This window comes from Lytechinus pictus, chromosome 17 (genome assembly GCF_037042905.1).
Source record: "Lytechinus pictus isolate F3 Inbred chromosome 17, Lp3.0, whole genome shotgun sequence".
Taxonomy (NCBI): Eukaryota; Metazoa; Echinodermata; class Echinoidea; order Temnopleuroida; family Toxopneustidae; genus Lytechinus; species Lytechinus pictus.
In genome coordinates this window covers 10501532-10522903 of record NC_087261.1, presented here as the reverse complement: position 1 = coordinate 10522903, position 21372 = coordinate 10501532, and the positions used below count along the sequence as shown (strand labels likewise).

Below are 21372 nucleotides of genomic sequence, written 5' to 3'. Positions count from 1 at the left end.
ACGAACAAATTAAATGGCAAGAATTTTCTTAGTATATATATATTGCACCATTCTGAAATCCTTTACATAACTAAGTAAACAAAGAGCAATAATCATACACTACACCAATCATCAGGTAGCACCGAGTGCTTGCAATAATATGACACAAAATTTGGCATAAAAATATTTGATTTATAAAGTATTCTTTGTAGCGCGTGAATTAAATATAACATAGGAAAATTTGGAGGTGAGATACAATGCAAATATAGAATGTTAGAAGGTAAAGAGTATCAATGGTAGAAATACAACATATGTATCTTAATACCCATATGGAACAGTGTTAAAATCGGATACCCTCTTATCATATACCACACGATGGATTTTATTTTCCACGCGGGATACAATATTGTGGGTACGCATCCTCGCGATTCTATGCGCATTTGTAACGGTGGTGTGAGTGCGTTCACCGTGCACGAGCTCGTTGAGTGTGTCGAAATTGACCAGCTTTGCATTTTTATAATTTAGCGTGATACCACGTACTTTGCAAGCTCCGGGCATTTCTTTTCCATGTTTGGTTGAGAAAACCTGGTAGCTGTAGTTTTTTGGTCCCAAGGCCTGAAGTTCCGTAATATAACTACCCACCCCAAAATCTTTTTCTAATTCATCCGTCATATCACCCAAGAAATTCCCAGTGGGGACATCTTCTACTTCATCATTCTTGAGGTGTATGATAGAATCTGTATCAAAATACAGCACATTCTTCTGAAGCTCTTCGAGGTACGAATAGAGCTTCAGACGAGCCCAACACGTGGTGAAGGCAGCCACTACCACATTTGTGTTGGGGAGGACTTCTAAAAAGTCATCCTCCTCAACATATTGTACGTGCGCCATATACGAAGTAGGGAAGTCGACATATTTAATGATCAATTTGGGGTCCGACACCAGTGCGAAGAATTCTTCAGGTTCCACCGTAAAGACTGTCTTTGGAAGATTATTCCGCTGCCCAAACTTGCCCCAAAAGCTGTTAAGACAAATCTTGCTCACAGCCCTAAGTCCTTTATTGGCTTTGATTTTTAAAGGGTCTAAGAGCACACCTTCTCTTTCATGATATTGTCTCACATAATTTGCGCGCTTTTTTTGTATATCGGCGGACACCTCGTCGTCATTGGAATGACATTCGGAGGGCCATCCGCTTGATTCCTGTTTGACTTTCAAAAACAGATCTATGTAATCCCTGAAGAGTCCTCCTTCCTGGGTTCGAGGATTGTATTGGTCAAAGTGAGGATAATGCCACACTTCGAACAGTTCTACAACCTTGTACCCCAATTCTATTGCCTTCTTTACTTCCTCCGTAACCCACGTAGATTCAAGGGCCCTTTCCTCATCGCTATGCGTACATTTTGAAGTTTAATTGCTTTTCGTTGGCGCATGTGCGACACAAAGGAAAGAGAAGCTTATTCTCCTCATTCCTGTATGGGAGAACAGGGTGAAATAGTTGTCGAGGTGGGTAGACTTTACATTTCACCAATCCAAAATAGCGCTGAATATCCTCGAAATCCTTTGTGATAATGTCGGGATGACCCAGGGGATATTTACCGTACTTGCAAACCCAAGGATAAAGACTACAAACATCTACATATTTGATTCTCTCATTACCCTGAATTCTATGACTCAATTTCACCGCGTTTGTCCTCCCCCCGTAAAAAGCATGCCGAGGATTGAGAGGATCCCGAAACTGTAGTTTTTCCAAAAACGTCTGTAGCGTCTTGTTTTCGCGTCTTAATTTTGCAAAGTCACACTCCCACATCGTGATGACGCGATATCCCTGTTTCTTCAATGCATTTATTCTATACATTGTCTGGTCGTATACCTCCTGAACGGTGGTACTGGAACCAGGAACAAGCAAATCACGCCTTTTGTAGCAGTGTGGACACCCATGCCAAATATCCCCTAAAAATTCATAACAAGTCCGCGTTGCTGAATCGTAACCATCCACTTTGTAGTTGCCGATTCGATGTTCACCACCGTTACGCGCATGCTCTATTTGAATTCCCTCGTTATGACTAACCCATTCGAGCCATTTCAAGGCAATGATTGAGTGTCGATCTTTATGTCTGTATCCTTCAAAAATTGCGTCCGAAATACAGTATTGCAGGCTGAGGCAATCGTTATGTTATGGAAGGGGTCGATGTTATCCGTGACGCTCATAAAGAGACGTCTGAAAGCCATGCAACCTTCCATCAGAATTTGGACATCAGAACGACAATACTCTAGTAATTCTCTTTGAAGGTTAAAATTGTCGTTTTGATGGTGCGCATACCAAACATCAAACTCGTCGCGTTTTTCTGTTGACATCCCATCTGGATCGTAATATTTTTTAGGTGGCAAGGTCGGTCCGTCATGATCTTGGTTTTCGAGGGTATTGAAAAAGTGCGGAAAGAACCCTTTTTTCAATTCCTTCAGTTGAAAGGTTGAAGGAAAAGAAGACAATGGCATGGCAAGAAAACTAAGTGAGTCTATACATTTTACATCATTTAAAGTGAGTGATAGAATTTTAGCACCACTCATGATGACTTGAGGTACCACCCCCGACTTTAGACAATACTCCTGAATGAATTGTGAATCGTAGGATCGAGCATTGTGAGCAATGGCAATGACCCTCCTGTGATCTTCCTCTATGCCAAATAACCATTCCCCAAACTTGTCCAAAGTGTCTTTCCCCCTAAAAACATGTTCACGTACCCCACAATCAGGGCATGCATCTTGTTTGTCAAAACACTGCCCGCACACTCTCATTGCTACGCAAAGATTGGGTACATGTTTAAAGACTGAACCATGATCATTTTCATCGACTTTGTCATCTTGACGACATTCAAAGTCGTAGAAAATAAACTTTTGGGTATCGTCTCCTTTCTTCCTCTCTTCCTGATTTTTCGCTTTGTTCTTCTTTTTCTTGGGCAGAGGAATCATAAAGCAGCGATGACCCTCCTTTGATACCGTAGTACGACATCGTTCACAATACCCGAACCTACAATCATGGGTCTTGTCACTGCCGCGGGTGCTATCTAACATTACATTGCACTGTTTACATTTGAAAAATAACCGACATACACTCTTATTACCACTTACCTGTTTAAGATGGTTGTCGAAACATTCTTGACTTTTGAACACACGCCCACATCGTTCACACATTGTTCTTTTAATCAATACACAATTTGTCTCACTCTTACAGGCACTGCATGTATCTTTGCACTTGTGCTTGGCCTTCATATCGTATCCCTTTAGACAGGTATTTCAAAAATATGATTTGCGAAGAAATGCTGGCATCTTAGTGATGACATCGAAGTGATTGTTGTGATAGAATAAAGAAAGAAAATGCCTATTGGGTGGTCCGGCATATATCCTGCCGTGGGCTCCACCATTGACATAGACGGTAATCTGGTACCCTCGCTCTGTCAGGATATTTTGAAATGTTTCTATTTCTTGGATTCCACAAACACCCTCCGGTACATTAGAGTCTATAAAGAGTTGTTTTGCCGCATCAAATTGGGTCGTGTATTTTTTAGGGTGAGTGATTTGATGAAAGTTAGCAGGATCCTCCTCTTTATGAGCATGTGCCATGGCTACTACTAGTGCTCTACCAAGGCAAAGCTCATCTTTGTTTGTAATTTGGATAAATCTACACTTTTTGCGAATGAATTTGTCAAGGGGAATCATATTTTCTGATCCCTTACCTCCTCGCGGCATACGAATATGGACTAAACGTATTTTGAATCCTTCCGAGATGTTAAAATCTTCGTTGGATTGTAAAATTTGCTCCAACAAAGCTAAAATTCGATCGACTGATAGTTGATCATATCGAGTCAGAGGAATGCCTACATCCTGACGTAAATTGGAACCTGACAGAATGAAACCTACAAGATCACCGTTCAAGAAACCCTCGGTTAGGCGTGAAATAATACTAGAAAATAATCTACCTATAACTTCGAGGGAGCCCATCTCCTCAACAAGCCGATGCAACGGTCTCACGACGATGTTAAAATCCGTCACGCGTCCTCCGAAGCGGGGTGCATCTCTTTCTTGCTCCTCAACAACATCGTAAAAATGTTCCATGTTTACCTGTGGATATGCATACACACAAAAAAAAGAAGAAAGCGGAATTAGAGTAAGCATATTAGATACTCTTATTTTAAGTCATTTGATATTCTCCAGCATTGCTTCATTAGGTAACGTCATATTTAAAGATTGAAATTACTTACTTCTTCGGAAGCCACGTTATCCGATTCAGGGGCTTTGCTGTTTTCACTTTCGAGAGTATTCGAATCGAGAGCGCTGCTTTTCTGAGAGTCAAACAGATCCCGACTACTATCTGGCAGAATCTAAATTGAATAAATGAAAAAAGAATAAAACGCAATTAGATTATAATGATAAAGCTTACATAACTATTGCATACATTTTAAAAATATTTTTTCCCAAAATAGTTTAAAAAAACGGGTATACAATAGCAAGGATAGGGACGTACCATTTCAGAATCTGAGGGATCTATTTCGGATTCCATGCGTTCCTCTTCATCCCTTGTAGGGCTTTCAGACACCATCTGTAACGTAGAAGTAAAGAAAAAATAACAACATACAAGTCAGACTGGTTTCATCAACACTTGTGTTTATTGTTCAAGCTTTATCTTTTTCTGTTCATATATACACTGACTCAAATATTAAAAGATGATAAACTTACCATTTCAGAAGGGGTTTCAGGAATAACAGGATATTCCCCCTCGTCATCGGGAGTTTCAGGGATAACGGGATACTCCTCCGTGGTCAAAGAAGGCGAGGACCGAACGGATGAAATCCGCGTGTTGCATCTAGCAATTCCGCCCTTTCATTGGCCCTCCTTGCCTGGTGTCGTTTGCGTCGCTCCTCCAAGCTGGCAAGTACTTGCCTAGCTTGAATATATTGATGTTCATCCTGAGATGTCCACTGACTAGCCATGGTCTTCTGAAATAGACATATATATTTTGTTTTAGAATTTAGAAATGCAGATGACATGGCCTAAACATTTATGAATAACATATCGATACAAGTAACATCCATTTACAGAATTCCATCTTCTCGGGTTAAATCATGTTATGCATAGAATATTTTTATGTCATATAATAAATCGACTCTAAATAGTTTGTTTCAAATAGTAATCGGTAATTTAAGATAGAAAAGTAAATTTCCTACTTACTGCAAGTGTCAAAAAGTAGATACGGCTTGATACGATAGATGGAGCAACTCCATTGCTAGCAGGATTGGGAATGGAACTATGACCCACATCCAGACAAGCATTGGATTACCATGATAATAGTTCCAATCGTAGTGTACACCAACTGCCCTAACATTATACGGAACATTTGCATTAACAGTTAGTATTTTGTATTCCAAGACAGCCGTATTTACCTGCTTTAGGTACTTCTTAACAATTTTTCTTACCATGTAGAGAAATGTAATAATAAGCAAGCTTATCGTTCATTTTATGCAGCTCCATTTCACTCTCAGCATTTCTACTTAACCCTGTATTGATTACGTTAATTTCATCTAACTGATATTGATGATGACAATATGAGTCACTGAACACACTATTTTCAACTATTCCAGCAACTCTTTCGCTGACCAAAGGTGCAGTGTGCTCGTGTGTACAGAGCCGATGCCCTTTTTGGAGGTTGACATATTCCCCATGAACATCAGCAAGCCTCTTTTCCAAGACTTCGACTCTAGAAGGCTTTCGTCTAGTTTGCTGAGGTTGTTCACATGTATCATGTTTACGATCTGGCCGTTGAAGAACGCGTCTCTTCCACCCTTTTGACCAATCTTCTTTCAACTCGAAAGGCATGCCGTGCCTACCTAAGAGCTCGAATTTCTCTTGGTCTGACATTGTTTCGTAGTGATCGGAGATGATACACCCTGGTATCGCAACGCAACTTTTTTCCATCGACGCCATCCCCGGAACACAATCCTTCTCAAACCTGTCCAGCATGTCTTTGTGATCTCCCCAAATTACTTCCTTTGCAACCCCCTGATTTTCCATCTCTTCCATCGATTTTCCTCTTATTTTTGGATCTTTCTCCATTTCTTGATAATCTTCTCCATCTTTTATCAAGTTTTCTAATATAGTCGCGATAAAGTAAGGATAATAATTTCAGCTATTGTAAAACGCTTTATGTGAAGAATATCCTCGTAGATCAAGGACATCTTTGTTAAGAGGCGAGGTTACCTCGAATTTACGGAAACTAAATGATTCCTCTGAAGATCGAGCCATTTTATCTCTATTAAATTTTTCGAAAATGAAAGTAAAAAAAAAATACCACAGATTGATATGTTTCCCTCTTCGCTTCAATCGGTTATTTTGCTAAATGGTAGAAAGTGAACTATACATATATACCTTGTTGGTCGAATACAACGTTTGATTTTTCAATCTATTTCAATCGGTATTTTTTTTAATGAAAGCAAAGAATGCAAGAACTTATCACTGCATTTTTTTATATATTATAATAGATGAAAGAAAGCGAACTATTCAAGATGTCATGGTCGAAAACAACCTTTGATTTTCTAACAAAGCGAGGAATGCAAGAACTAATCTTTGCATCTTCGCGCCAATCGGTTATTTTGCTAAATGTTAGAAAACAGACTACTGACGATGTCTTGGTAAAAAACAACGTTTGTTTTGTCAAACAAAGCCAAGAATGCAAGAACTATTCACTGCATCTTCTTTCCATCGGTTATTTAGCTAAATAATTACGGACAATATTTTGGACGATCGACGCTCGAATGGAAATATTGAAATGATAGGTCAAATTTTGGCATTTTTTCCCCTTAAACTCCTAACCATTTAAAAAAATTCATAGCTCTGATATTACCCACAAACTGCTCTGTAACAATTACAATCTTTTAATCCTTCTATTCAACGTTATGTTTGTTGATTCGTTTCCAGGGAGACGCTTCCAGACTACTTTCCCCATTGTTATGCTAATCAACCCCATTGAATTCCCATCTCAGACTACTCTCCCCATTTTTATGCTAATCAACCCCATTGAATTCCCATCTTTCCAGACTACTCTCCACATTGTTATGCTAATGATGTTACGTCATATTCCTTTTGTTCAGCCGTCACGGTTGAGTGAACCTATTGAATTCCCAAGTGCTGTCCCATATCTCTAAGGTGCATCCTTCTTCCGCCAATTCTAGTTTGGTGATAGTTCCAAGACGTGGCGTAATAGACGCCAAGTTCAAACATAATTGTTAGTCATACATCTTTTCCGTTGCCCATTTTGGATAAGCATCCAGGAATTCTTGCATGGTTGAATAAGATACACAACGCATTTTGCAATGATAAGATCGTAAAAGTTGGATGGTTCATATCCTTACATGGGACACTGCCATTGAGGAGTACACCTTCATGTTCATGATACGATTCGATGTAAGTCTTACGTGCTTCTTTTATTTCAGGAGATTCCAAAGATTGATCGTTGTTTGGTATACAATTTAAAGGCCAACCACTCGCCTCTTGCTTTCATTCTAGGAATGTGTTCCCATATTCTGTGAATAGACCCCTGTCATACTTCTTATCTGCTATCTTTACACCTTTTCCAATTGTAAGAGGTTGTCTGTTCCTGAGACCTGTCCAGGACGTTCCTTCATCCGATTAAAGGTTGATGACATGCGTGAGTTCCAAGTATTCTAGGGACTCCAAACTTATCCCAAATACCGTGGGATTGTACCGATCAGACCCTTGTTTTGTTATACATCGTATTGAGACGATTCGTCGTAAAGCCATATTTCAAATGTCGAGATAATACGATAACCCAGGGTCATAGCCTTTTTTAGTTCTTCTGTTACCGATGTAGCCGTCAGGTAACGTTCTTCCTAATGTGAACAGTGTCTCAATTTGTTCTCACTACAACTACGACACAAAGGAAAAGGTAATTTATTGTTTGTACGATATGGTAAAGTCCTCTAGGAGGGGAGACGGTGCAATTAATTAACCCGAAATAATTCTCAGGTGATTCAAAGTTTTCAGTAATGATTCGTGGATGTCCGATGGGAAATTCTTAATATTTACATACCCATGGATACAAACATCCACATAACTAATTTTATCATTGTCTCCTACTTCCCTGACTAGTTGGGTAGCATTTGTTCGACCACCTTAGTAGGCATCCCTAGGATTTAGAGGTTCGATGCGTTTTATTTTGTTAGTGAACATTCGTAATTCATCATTTTGATTCATTTCTTTCATGAAATCACATTCCCACTGAGTATCGACATTATGACCAGTTCTGAAAAGCAGCTCCTTTGTAAAGTGCTTTCATGAACCTCTTGAACAGTTAGTACTTCCAGGAACGAGGGCAATCATAGTATGATCTTTTCTCGTCAGAAAAATTTTCGTCGAAATTTTTTTCGACTTTGTGTTTTCTTCTCAAAAGTTGCTTCTTATCCAATTTGACTTCTCAGGCAATTTTGACATGCTTGTAAATTTTTTAATAAAATGAAAAAAGAGGGGTAGGGGTTTGGGGGAAAATGACAACGTTTGACTTACCCTCTAAATATTTCCACTTAAGCTTGTAGATCGGCCTAAATATTGTCCATATTTACATTGTCATGTTTTCGAAACCTATTTCCCCATGTCCATTACTATAGTGAAACATACTTACAATGAAGAAAAAGTTATACCCATCAGCAATATGATACATATATACAAGTCAGATTTTATGGAAAATTAATCCACCTCGTCTATCTGTAAGTCCCCGTCTATGGGTCCATTGTATAGAACTTTCCATGATATGTATCCTTTTTTGATCCAGCGTGGATGTTAATAAAAGGAGGAGGCTGCAGAAATCTGCAGAAATGTACACGAGATAGCTATCAATGAAAGATTTGTTATCACAGGCGCGTTGACCCGTTGGACCAATTTTCTTTCAGCACGAAAGGCCTACCGTGTCTGTGCAAGAGTTTGAATTTTTCTTGGTCGGACATTTTTTTCATATTGATCTATACACCCTGGTATCGCTACGCAACGATTTTCGAACGACACCATCCCCGGACAGCAATCCTGTTAAAACCTTTCCAACATGTCGTTATTGACACCCCAAATTACTTCCTTCGGTATCCCCTGCTTTAACAACTCTTCCATATATTTTCCAGTTATTCAGATTCGTATTCGTCGGAGTAACCGTATATATCATGATATTCATTTGCCGAATGTAGAATGCCTCTTCCTCCTAAACTATGCAGCGCTTTCCTTATGTTCCTTTAGTGTGTTATTGAATCGTGGGCATGACAAACTACTTACGATGTCTTGGTCAGAAAACAACGTTTGGTTCTTTAATTTTATTCACCATGTCCAACAGATCCATTTGAATCCCACAAGAATGCCAGAAATGGCAATGGTCGGAATTCCTTGACAATGCAACGTTGTTAAAGATTCCTTTGTCGGGTTTCCTAAAAATATGATTCATTCAAGATTAAAATATTCCTCTCTGATATCACAAGATTGATCTCGAGACCCCATGATGTTGGTATCTCATCCTAGTCCATTTGAAGATCTGAGATTCAAGCTCTGCATAGTCTGGATGTGCGTACAGCATCATGAAACAAAGTTGTCCGTCTTTCACGATTGTCAACGCAATTATGATAGCTTTCCCCTTTCGATATAACTTCCCAAAGTTTGCTAGGATTGATTTTCAAGCGTCATATGGCTGTCACTTATTTTACCCGGATACGTTCACTGTGATTAGATGGTCTTAGTATCCGGCCGTCTGTTTTAATTGATGCGTGAGTACGTCGTCGCTGTCGCTGCTCAATACACCCGGATGTGCCTTTTTTACGCGCAGCAATGGTATCCCGGATGTGCCTTAGCTGGCGTAAATGGGCTTACCTCACTGACTCTGTATACTATACCTCTTACAATTGGAAAAGGCGCAAATAAAGATAAATAAAAAGTGTAACAGGGCTGTGCAGTATACTAGTATACGGATCAGTAGCTTATCTCTCAGTGATAATTAGAGGTCAGTGAATATTAATAGGTGTGCTGGGACTTGGAAAGTACCAGTTTGAACCAATTTAGTGTACCCCCCCCCCCAAAAAAAAAAAAAAAAAAAAAAGAATAACAACAAAAAATGGAATTAAAATAAAGATTTTGATCCGGAGACCAACCGTATTTATAACTGGTATTATTGATTTCTTTTAATTGAGCATTTTATATACATTGTAGTTGTAGACATACACTGTTAAAAAAACACTGATTTTACAGAAAAAACAGAAGATTTTGCAGAAAGCAATATCAGAATCATTCTGTAAATTCATATAACAGGAAATTTTCTGCAATTTAACAAGTCTGTTTAAAAAGAGGAAAAGGCTGTTTTATTTAAGGAAATTTATAAGATTCCATACACCAAATACCAATTTCCTGTAAGATTACGCAATCTGGTCAGATTACAGGTGTTCTCGAGACTCTGCTGCAGGAACTTCTTTTATTTTAAGGATGAATTTTCTAACAGTGTAGATGTTATGATGATCCAGAATTTATGAAAAAAGAGTCAAATTACAATATTTAAAACATTGTTTTTCTAGTGTGACAATTTTGAAAATTGACACAGTAAAAAAGTGTTTAATTGATGATTGATGGAAATATTGATGATTTAAAAATAAATCAGAAATAATCTGTACCTGTGCATTATTTTTTTTTGTCATCCTTTGTCTTGATGAATGCAATTGCCATCAAGAAATCAGTGTATGGCACTGATAATTATTCAAAATAAGTCATGAAAGTGTCAGCATTATAAATGAGTAAATTCTTACATGCAATTTATCCATTCTACAGTAATTAACATGCGTGTAATTTGAGCTCAATGCATTGAGCAATATGTATGTTCGATATGTCTCAGCAATACGAATGGAAAATTATATATCAGTTTGAGAAACCAGACATCGTGTTTTCTTTTTCTTTTCTTCAAATCTATCTCCTCGTCAATATGTTGATTTGTGTATTAATTATATTATGTAGGTTGATTAAAATGGCAAACTCCGTTGTGAAAAACACCAAAATGGGAAAAGTTAGAACAATAATAACCCGGTCCAATTCAGTGACCCGTATACAGGGTTAAATAGAGGCTGTTTGATCCTTACATAAGTTGTTTAACAGTTTAAACAACCAGGCTGAATTCGTGGAGATTTACATACATTAAAAAATTAAACTTTTTTGCTTAAGATTTTTAAACACTTGGTTAAACAACTAATGTAAGGTTTGTAATCCGCGTTGTATGTACATTTTAAACAGCATTTTTACTGTGTGTATCCTATTTCAAATCACCCGTATACCAAACAGTCTTTCACATAACATGTTTCAGTGCGTCGATGTGCTTTTACCAATTATTACTTCCCTAAAATTTGAGCTAATAGTATTCATATTTAGGGGATAATGTCACAAATGATCATGATGATTTTCTGTTTAATATATCGAGTATATTATTGTATGTTCAGAATGATGGGTTTCCCTCAGATTCATTGCAAATTCATTGCTTGTCTATACAGCAAAAATATATATTTTATAATAATGCCATTTTAAATTTCCTATATACGATTCTTTATTTTGTGTCTTGCAAGAAGAAGAAGATGATGATGAAGATGATTATGAAGAAGATGATGATAGTGATGGTGACGATGATGATGATGAAGATGACGATGATCATAATGATGGTGATGATGATTGTGAAGGAGAAGAAGATGATGATGATGGTGAAGATGATGATGGTGATGATGGTGGTGGTGAAGAAGAAGATGATGGTGATGATGATGATGATGGTAATGATGATTGTGAAGAAGATGATAGTGAAGATGATGAAGTTGATGATCAAGAATAATTATTTACGAGAAGAGGAAATAGAGACAAAGAAGAAAGAGTAACCATATATGCGATGAGGGAATGAGATATAGTTGCATAAGAAGAAAAAAGGGGAGACGGTGAAAAATCTTTTAAAAGAAGGACGAGAAAAAGAGTTTTGAAAAAGAAGGATGAGATGAGGAGCAGGAACACGAGAGTGTCGTAAGACGAGGTGTGGCTCGGCATATTTGTCATGAGCAGGGGAACTTTTTTAATCAGAAAAAGGTACATCTTTTATCATCATTCTGTTCTCTACTTTATTTTCTTCTTCAGACTCACCCTCTTCTTCCCTCCCTCCTCCCCCACTCCTCTCTCCACCCCCTCGATCTCTTTCTTGCTTTTTCGCTGTCACACCGTTCTCTCTGCCTCCATCTAAATGAATGTTCTGCTCCAAGTAATTTTCACCCATGAATAATTATCATGTGTGACAGAAAGAGAAAACTAGAATGATGCAATGCACATGTTGTATACAAAGCTGAAATCTATTCAATAGTAATTTTATAAACATGGCAAAATGAAACAACCAGTAAAGATAATGAATTTGACAAATTAAACAAAGAGTAACAAAAATGCCCTACAGTGATAGGAGAACCGTTTTAGAAAAAATAAAATGTAAACTAGAAAGGTTAAGTCCATAAGATAAAGGCAAGAATTATTGAAACCTTCAAACAATTTGATCGGAGTACTCAAGATATTTTTTCACAACTACACATCACCTGATATAACTTAAAAAAACTAGTTTATAAGAGGCCGCCCAAAAGTGATATGAATAAATCGGGGTAATTGCTTCTATTTAATGAACTTTTACTGTTCAACGTATGTATGGATAAGGTCATATAAAATGTACGAAATATCCATGTCTTTTCTACGTTTTAAATAAGATATTGGCCAATGCCTATGCCGAATCCAAACTTATTGATATGACAGTAGTAAATATAAAGGTAAATCAGAACCTTTGCAACAACTCAAATATTCAATGTTGAATCCACAAGTGTTTTAACAAATTATTTTCAAAGAGTAACACGTGGGATATGCACATGTTACCTTTACCTTGCATGCAATTAGCTGACGACCCAAATTTCCTCGTGTGAATGAACCCCCCCCCCCCCCCACGATCGTTGTATGTGCGTGGGCTTATATTGGTTGATTGTATGAAAATCTTTTGAATTTTCTGATCATTCGTCATATCTTTAATAATCATGCCCCGCAACTATTTATCACTGATTTGCTGTCCGAATTTGTTCATTGTTCATAAACATAATAGACAATTTTATTTTCTGCGAAATGTCATTGACATGTAGCCTAAAATCATAATTAATAGTGAATCAAATTCAATACATTACAATAAAATGAACTCAAAAGCGCGAACAATTAAAATGTAATTTCGCTAGCCTTATGTTATATTCAGTGCTATTGACCTTCACACGTCCCGTTACAATTCCTGTTGATAACACGAATCAATTTCGTCGTTGGATCAGAAAAGCAGTTCTCAATTTAAAATACGTCACAGATTAATGTCCAATCACGTCAATACCTTTAAGTTGAAACAATTTCAAATGTTTGATGAATCAAAATTTGAATTTACTTTTCCAATGTATTCCGTGCTTTATGAACCTGCTCAAGATTCCTTGTTAGATCTGCTATCTCACCAACATCTTTGTCTCTTGTTGGACAGGAACGTTGAACTTCATTAATTCTGGATATAAATTAGAAAGACAAAAAAATTGAGAAAAATTTTACAGTAATATTAATTTTTTCAAGTTATATAAATGACTTTTTTTTGTGAGTTAAATCCATTCATGCAAACACGCGTGTGCGCGCACATAATGGATGAAAATTTGTGAGGGAAGTTGGGGTACACTACTTCAGAAAATCTGCGAGGGTGCTAAGCGGGAAAGCCAAATGTCAATGAAGTTACGGCTAATTCCGTTGTTGGTTTGACAGAATTTGGGGGGGGGGGGCACTTAGGCGGTAAATGTTCGCCCCCGAACATTTTAATACTGTACTTAAAGGATACATTAAAAACTAAATAGACCTAATTTAGGCCTACGTTGCAGCATACCATTTAGCCACTAAGTAAAATTTTTATATTTCACACCAAATTTTGGGGAAAAAATAATAATTACAAGTTTTATTGCCAAACAAAAAAAATAATAAAATCCCCCTCTCTCTCTTTATACGCTCCCTCGAACATCTTTCTTTTTTTCGAGGTGACATCACTACATTAAGGGGAGCTGCATGTATATTTATATACACACCTTCCCTCACAAGATGAGCATGTTTCTTCAGACTTCCTTTGAGAAGAATCTTCTCAAGTTTCAGAGCACTGTCTTTCTTCCGTCCGTATTTCATCAAGTACATCGAGAGGGCCCTCCTGTACGCGCTCTTTTGATTCTGGATGACGTTTGCCCCTACAACTGCACATGCGCCCTGGGCTTCGGTGAATCCGAGGCTCACGCTAAAATTGATGACATTTCTGCTGAAATCGTCTGGAGTCGCTTTCACTGGACAGATTTTCCCCGAAAGCTTCATCATAAATTTGTCAGTCAAAATGTCTGCCATCCTAAGTTTCGATGCTGAAAAAGGTAAAGAAACAAGCAATGAAGCAAAATAAAACCTGATAAACAGGCCTATTGTGAAATCATTGGTAAGCAGTGGCGTACGTCGATCCATGTCTCGGATGGAAGAAGGGCTAAAAGTGAAAAAAGTCCCAGAATTTCTTATAGTAGGCCTTAAATAGTTTTGCGCGCGAAGTGAGCCGAAATAAATTGACAGTTTTGTATGGTTAATGTGGGTTTTTTTGGCCTAGTTTATTGTTTTATATTGCTTTCCTATGCTTTTTAAACTAGATTTGCATTGCATATTATTGATCAATTGCAGTGGTGTAATGAGAAAAAAAAATCAATGGGGCAGATATGGTGTTTTGGGCAAAATTTTTAAAACGTTGCAAGAGAGCGAAGCGAGCGAGCAAAAATTTCGACATTTCTATTACAAAAATCCATGCAGTTTTGACATAGACTTTGACATAACATTCAGAAAAAAATAATATATTTTACCCTTCTCTCTTTTCTCTTCTCTTGTTTCCTTTTCTCTTTTTTTTTCTTGGTTGTGAAATATTTGGTGTGGGGGGGGGGGCTCCCTTCCCAATCTGTACGCGACTGTCAATTTGTCAAAGTTAAGGGGGGGCAAATTTATATTTTGGCATGTGATGACAGCCTGCGTTCGCAGAGCAGACTATCATTACAATTAAAGATAAATTCCAGTTTTGGTAACGATCTAAAAATGACTTTTTACAGAATCTAATATAATGACCACCTAAGTGTCTGTTTGTATGAATAAAAAATATGTGCCAAAGGATTCTGGAAGAAATTGTGTAATTGCTGAGAAATAAGCAAAATAAGCGCGGATTCGGTCACTTCCGTCGGGTCTTTATTTTAGCAATAATAATACACTGTCCCACGTGTGCCTATCTGTGTTGGTGATCTTCAGTGTGAACATTTTTCAGCGTAGATTTCAAGATTTCACAAAGTTCAGTTTATGTAACTGTACCAGATCTAGATCCTCGATGATATACTGACAATTAAGCCTTGTTTTACAGACTTTCTCATGAAATCAGTGTTTACTGCAAATACTGGAATTTCTCTTTAAGCCGAAATGTTTGCCCTCTCATGGGGGGGGGGGGGCAATCGCCCCTGCCCCCTATCCCCAGGTTGACGCCTCTGTTAATATGTATAATTACATATTTTCTTTATTACACATACTATACTTGCCTACACAACTCGTTAAAGTTGGGGTAATGATATTCGGCAACATAATTGGGGGATACTTTAGAATAGCGAACAGCAGTACAGCACACTAACTTTTCGATTCATATTCACGATAGCGTCTCTTATTGGGCGTTGCAAGAAACGAACGCAAATCAAGCGTAACTCACAAATTGACAGTTGATTTGCGATCAATTGCAACGCCCCATTAGAGTTTATACCCCAATATACCTCAGTTTAACCATTACTCAAATGAATAACGAACATAACAAACCAAATAACATGAAACATAATCACATATGAAAATGAAATACCACCGAACTACTAGTATAAAGAAAGGGTTGGTGGCGAAATGTGCCCCCTCCCCACAAAAAGAGAAAATGTATGAATAAAAAAAAATCATGAGAGGGCTACACTATTTCGGACACGTTTCTAGCGAGCGAACCAGAAAATCAAAAATTTAAAAAGTTTAATCTTAAAATTGATTTGTATGTAAGAAAGATAGTCCGGTTAGTCCGGTCGTACATTAAAGATAATCCGCTGAGGACCATGATGCTAATGAGTAATTGTCTTCTTTTTTTTTTGTTAAAGGCCTATTCCAATATTCGTACGCGGTATTTGGGGGAACGTGCCCCAAACTCGACTCCCTACGCCAACGGCAACTTACTTTGTTTAATATACTTTTTTATATACTTTTTATGTACGTTAATACGACATTAATTGTCATAAACGATTAGAATCTAAAGGACATTGAAAATAATACTCACGAGGCAAGAGCTGGAATTTATGAGAAGAGAAGGCAAAATCTGAAACGGCACAAAACTCGTCTAAATGGAAACGCGTAAACATCTACCAGTTAGTATTGAATTCTGAAAATGCGTTGAACCAGTCCCGTTAATGTGATCCGCTAATCACGGCAACTGAATCCGTTACTCAACTGGTAAATTTATATTATTTTGGACAAATAAACCACAATGCAACGCGGGGAATCGTGGAATGCATACTTTCTTTTTTGATTCCATTGAACCAGCAAAGTTAGTCATAAGCAATGTGCTATATGATTAAAGACCACAGGGGAACTTAACACTACCATGCATATTCATTATCAAATTCATTGATATTGCTGCGAAGTATGTGCCGAGATTTCACAATACGGTGCGCTGAAGTGAAACTGCATGACATATTACCATTGATTACAATCATCGATATCCTCCTGCATGGTAAATCATATTTGTGAGCAAATCAGAATAGCCTAGTTTTGTTGATATTCATAAAAAGCAGTGGCGGATCGGGGGGTTTCGCAAATGTGGTGCGCTGACATGTATGAAGTGAAACTGCATGACGGCCCGTGCCCCCCCCCCTTGAGAGCCATTATCAAAATTGTTAATGTAAATATGCCGTTCTTACACAAGCGTGCACCCCCCCCCCCTTAAAAGTCACAGCATATATTTGTATTGGGAATATACAGTATGGTTCATACACAAGTGAGGACCTTTTCTTTTTTCTTTTTTTTTTTGCTTGTCAAATTATAGGTGCACGAAATTACCTTCAATTATTGTAGGTGAAAACTTTTTTTTTTTTTGTCAAATTTTCCTAGGAAAAAGTGCCCCCTCCCTTGAAAACTCCTGGATCCGCCCCTGATAAAAATGGATTCGAATTCGGGGTTGAATTCGTATCCAATAGTTTCTAACAAAATTAAATGCAATAATATTAATTTGAATGAATTAGTAGGCCTTATTACAATTGCTAAACAGGCACAAAAAAAAAGCTTTTGGTAGTCCAATATGAGAATATACTACCATAGGCCTATAATTCATGATATTATTGGATATGTGTTTGCGCATTATAAATGTCTTTATTTTTTCTCCGTGTTGCCATGTCAGGATCATAAAAAATATTCAGATTTTTCCCTTTCAATGTATTCATCACTCCCCCTCTCTCTCTCACCTCTCTACAGTGCGTATCAAAAAAAGTTTACACTTTGAAAAAGCCCTGGGAATTCAAAAGTATACAACAGGTGGGTAATTTTTTCACACATAATCTTGGGTTTGGGTCTCATTTATCCAATGAAAGTAAAAATTTTGACAGAATGTTACACTTGAGTGAGCACTGTCCATTTTTGTAAAGCTCGCAGAAATCTGTTTGCGCAGAAATACTCGTTTTCACGCTGTGTCAAGGGGAAAGGGCGAAATGAAACTTACACTGCGAAACATTTCTCATACATATCCCTTGCACTTTTACTCAATTGAAATAAAACGGATACATTCAAGCAATTTGTAAAAATTTTGCCACCCGAATTGAAATTTCAACATTTAGTAAGCACAACCTTTACCCTTTTTGTGCCAGCTGGATCTGAGGACATAACTGAATCTGAACAAAAGTTTATATCAGACATCTCCAGCATTTTTTCACTGAGTTTTTATCATTTAAAGTGGGTTTACATTTCATTTTTCATTTAATACTTGTTTCTCCACACTTTTCCCAAGCTTGACAATGATTAACAAAATTAAAATCAAGCCTAAGCCATTTCATGTAAATCACAGCTCAGTGTAAAGCAAATATCGTCACGATGGCCTCGGTGTGTGGGGGAGCGGGGTGGGGCGCAATGCACTCTTCGAAGTGTTTTGAGCAAGGAAACAAATTAAAAAGGTAAAAGATATCTTCAAATCAATTTTACTAGCTAAATTCCATGTGTTCTTCATGATTAAGGTCTACTTTTTTTCGCATAACTATTTCGAAGTTCTGCGCAAATCATTTTTCACTAATTTTTCAAAAGTAAGTGGTGCTCACTCAAGCAGAAATATTTTTCGACAGTTATAACGTCATTTGCTTAAATGGATCTCTACCAATGTTAAAATGTGGAAAAATCACCAGGATATGACCCATGTATAATTTAACAGGATTTTTTCTAAGTGTAAACTTTTTTTTGATACGCACTGTATAGTGTTTAATAAAGCAACTTTTCCGTGATTTTCACTCATATTTTGCATATCAGCCACTCAGATGCAAGGATTTCTATATAAATAGTCTGTGAAAAACACTATTTATTCTATGTAATGCTTCCCTGCTCACAGGGGCGGCGGAACATATTCTCGTTTGGGGGCAAAGCCAAAAAAGGGCACTTAGGCCTACTGTATATAAATATGTCAAATTTGGCATTTTGGTGCAAACAGATATTTTCACCATGAGATTATCATCTGCGTGAACCAGTTTGGGTGTTTTGTAGTATAATTTGAGCAAAATCTTTTTGAAGTGATTGGTAAAATATATATTTAGGCTTTATTTTTCCCGCGAGAGATCGTAGCGAGTGAGCGGTTTGGAAAAATTCAAATCTGAAGTAGTAAAACTTGCTTTTGGTCAATTATGGCGCCAATTGCAAGCTGTTGCGAGCGTGAATCACAAGCTCAAACTTTTGCACATTTATGTAATAAGACATGAAATAAAAAAATCCTATTCAGTTTTTGTAATCATGAAAAAGGTGTGTATCTAACTAAAGAATTAACGCGAGCGCGAAGAGCCAGCTGATTTTTTGATATACTGACCAGAAAAGGAACCTCTTTAGGACTGCATTTCGTGACTCATGAATAGGATACATAATATCTCACCAATTGAATAATGCGAGCGCAAGCGCGAGCTGAAAATGTGTGACATTCCAACCTAAAAACTGGACATTCTAATCGTTTTTGTAAACAGGAACACAATGAGTACCTTACTAATATAATAAACAATTGATGCGAGCGCGAAGCGCGAGCAAAAAAATTGTGATATGCCAACCTCCAAGCATTTTTGTAAGCAGGAACACAACCAGTACCTTACTAAGCAATAATTGACGCGAGCGCCAGCAAAAAAATTTGTGATATTCCATCCTGAAAACTCGACATTCTAAGCATTTTTTTGTAACCAGCAGCACAAATAGTATCTTACTAAACAATAATTGATTCAAGCGCGAAGCGCGAGTCAATTTTTTGTGACTTTTTAACTTCAAATGTATTATGTTTTACTTCAAAAGGGGTATTTCATTTTGAAAAAAGGGCACATTAAGAAAAAGGGAACTTTCCATTTTGAAAAAGGACATTTTATTTCATACGGGGTTTTGGGGGGAGGGGGCAGGTATCCCTGCCCCCCGGATCCGCCGCCCCTGCCTGCTCACCATCCCTCTTACATCCACTTTCCTCTAGCTATACGAATATTCAAAATCGAAAAAGCGATATGTCAATGTAAATAATATATTCATTATATTATTCAATACTTTATTACAAAACACCGGTATAAAACATTCTTGGGAAAGGGCTTTAAAATGGCAAAAGTAATTTGAGGAAACATATAAATATGGAGTTATCATAATTATGCCGACCTTTGCTACATGACCTTTTCATTATAATGAAATAAAGATATCAAACTGTGATTCATACCATGAGAACTTAGGGGTCGGTACATTAACTTATTTTAAATAATAACTTTCGTTTCAGCTTTACAATGACATCTTTTTTACAATGATATCGGTATTTCACACTAGAATCGGTTCATACATGGTTAAAATCGTCACAAATTTCGGTTAGAAAATGTTCAGACATACGTATATATTTAAAACGTGATTCGAAATTAGTCTGAAGTCATAGACCTTGGTTTTCGAAATTCACATAATGCATAATGTATATGGGGGATCCACACTTTACAAGCTTTTCTTTTTAGTGGATCCCCTCATTTCCATTTATACTCAATATTATACTGTTTTTTGTTTTACGAAGTAAGAATGCTCGTCTGTAAAATTGTAATTGATTTGTATTACTTTATATTACTTTGTATTATGTTTTGAATGGAAATGGAATAAAGAATTGAATTGAAAAAAAAATGGCATGATGCAGAGTCTGAAGTAGTGAGACTAGATTCACTATGTGCCGTGGCTAGCTCTCTACCACACAGACAGAGAGTTTCGCGTTTAGTCTCCACTTTAGACATGGTCATGGTTTAAGTCAGGCCTGGTGAAAGTGTTAAATATGAGTCTGTGCGTGCAGACTAATCAGAAATGTCTAGCTTTCTGATCAGGTTTTAAGCATAATGTATATACACCTTTCACATAAGAGTGATTACAGTCATAATCGAAAGAAAGATACTAACTTACATGGCGAATATGTGTCTTGCAAGAAAATGCTTGTATTTTAGAAATCAAAGTACTGCAAGACTAAATATAGACTTGGCTGAATACCACTGTTTATTACGAGCTTTCGACAATCTTGCCTTATCGGGTTATTGTACAATGTATTGATAAATAGAGGCGAAAATCGTACACAAATCGAAAAAGAAGTAAATTGACAAGGTACACTGCAACACGTTATGGTTATGATATCACTGTCACTGCCAAAACACATGTTTTATTTCGATTTTGAATGATGTATTTCTTTCCATCATAAAAGACCAAAAATAGTAGGGGGGACATTGGATATTATGTCCCCCTACTATTTTTGGTAGGGTGTACACGTCCCCCTGTCCCCCTGGGATTTCCGCCCATGGTCACTGCCATAAAAATTGTCAAAATCAACCATTTTTTTTTCAGAATCTACCAGAAAAAAATTTAATTGATTTTGACCACTTTTATAGGACGGACACATATTCACCAATAGGGCCCCGTAAAACAAAGGTTAGCGATCAATCGCGAAATGAATTGGCCTATCAGGATCATCGCTGCATGGGCTTTTCGCTCAGTAGACTGATT

At 37.3% G+C, this 21372-nt stretch overlaps 2 protein-coding genes across 3 annotated transcripts; both read right to left on the bottom strand.

Annotated features, from left to right (window-relative positions):
• Positions 1-2934: 2934 nt before the first annotated feature.
• LOC135157333 (uncharacterized) lies at positions 2935-6000 on the bottom strand. Of its 2 annotated transcripts, XM_064112531.1 has the most exons (4): positions 4714-6000; positions 4502-4576; positions 4239-4358; positions 2935-4098 (listed from the first exon to the last, which is right to left on the bottom strand). In XM_064112531.1, exons 1-4 carry the CDS (start codon positions 4714-4716, stop codon positions 3274-3276), a joined length of 1023 nt encoding a protein of 340 aa, XP_063968601.1. In that variant the 5' UTR covers positions 4717-6000; the 3' UTR covers positions 2935-3273. The 2 variants fall into 2 exon arrangements, with proteins under 2 accessions (XP_063968601.1, XP_063968602.1); XM_064112532.1 differs by lacking the exon at positions 4714-6000 and having other exon boundaries at positions 3186-4098; positions 4502-4656.
• Positions 6001-12360: 6360 nt separating this feature from the next.
• Positions 12361-16560, bottom strand: LOC135157311 (uncharacterized). The gene is made up of 3 exons (XM_064112465.1): positions 16427-16560; positions 14154-14471; positions 12361-13591 (listed from the first exon to the last, which is right to left on the bottom strand). Exons 1-3 carry the CDS (start codon positions 16506-16508, stop codon positions 13536-13538), a joined length of 456 nt encoding a protein of 151 aa, XP_063968535.1. The 5' UTR covers positions 16509-16560; the 3' UTR covers positions 12361-13535.
• Between the last annotated feature and the right edge of the window lie 4812 nt (positions 16561-21372).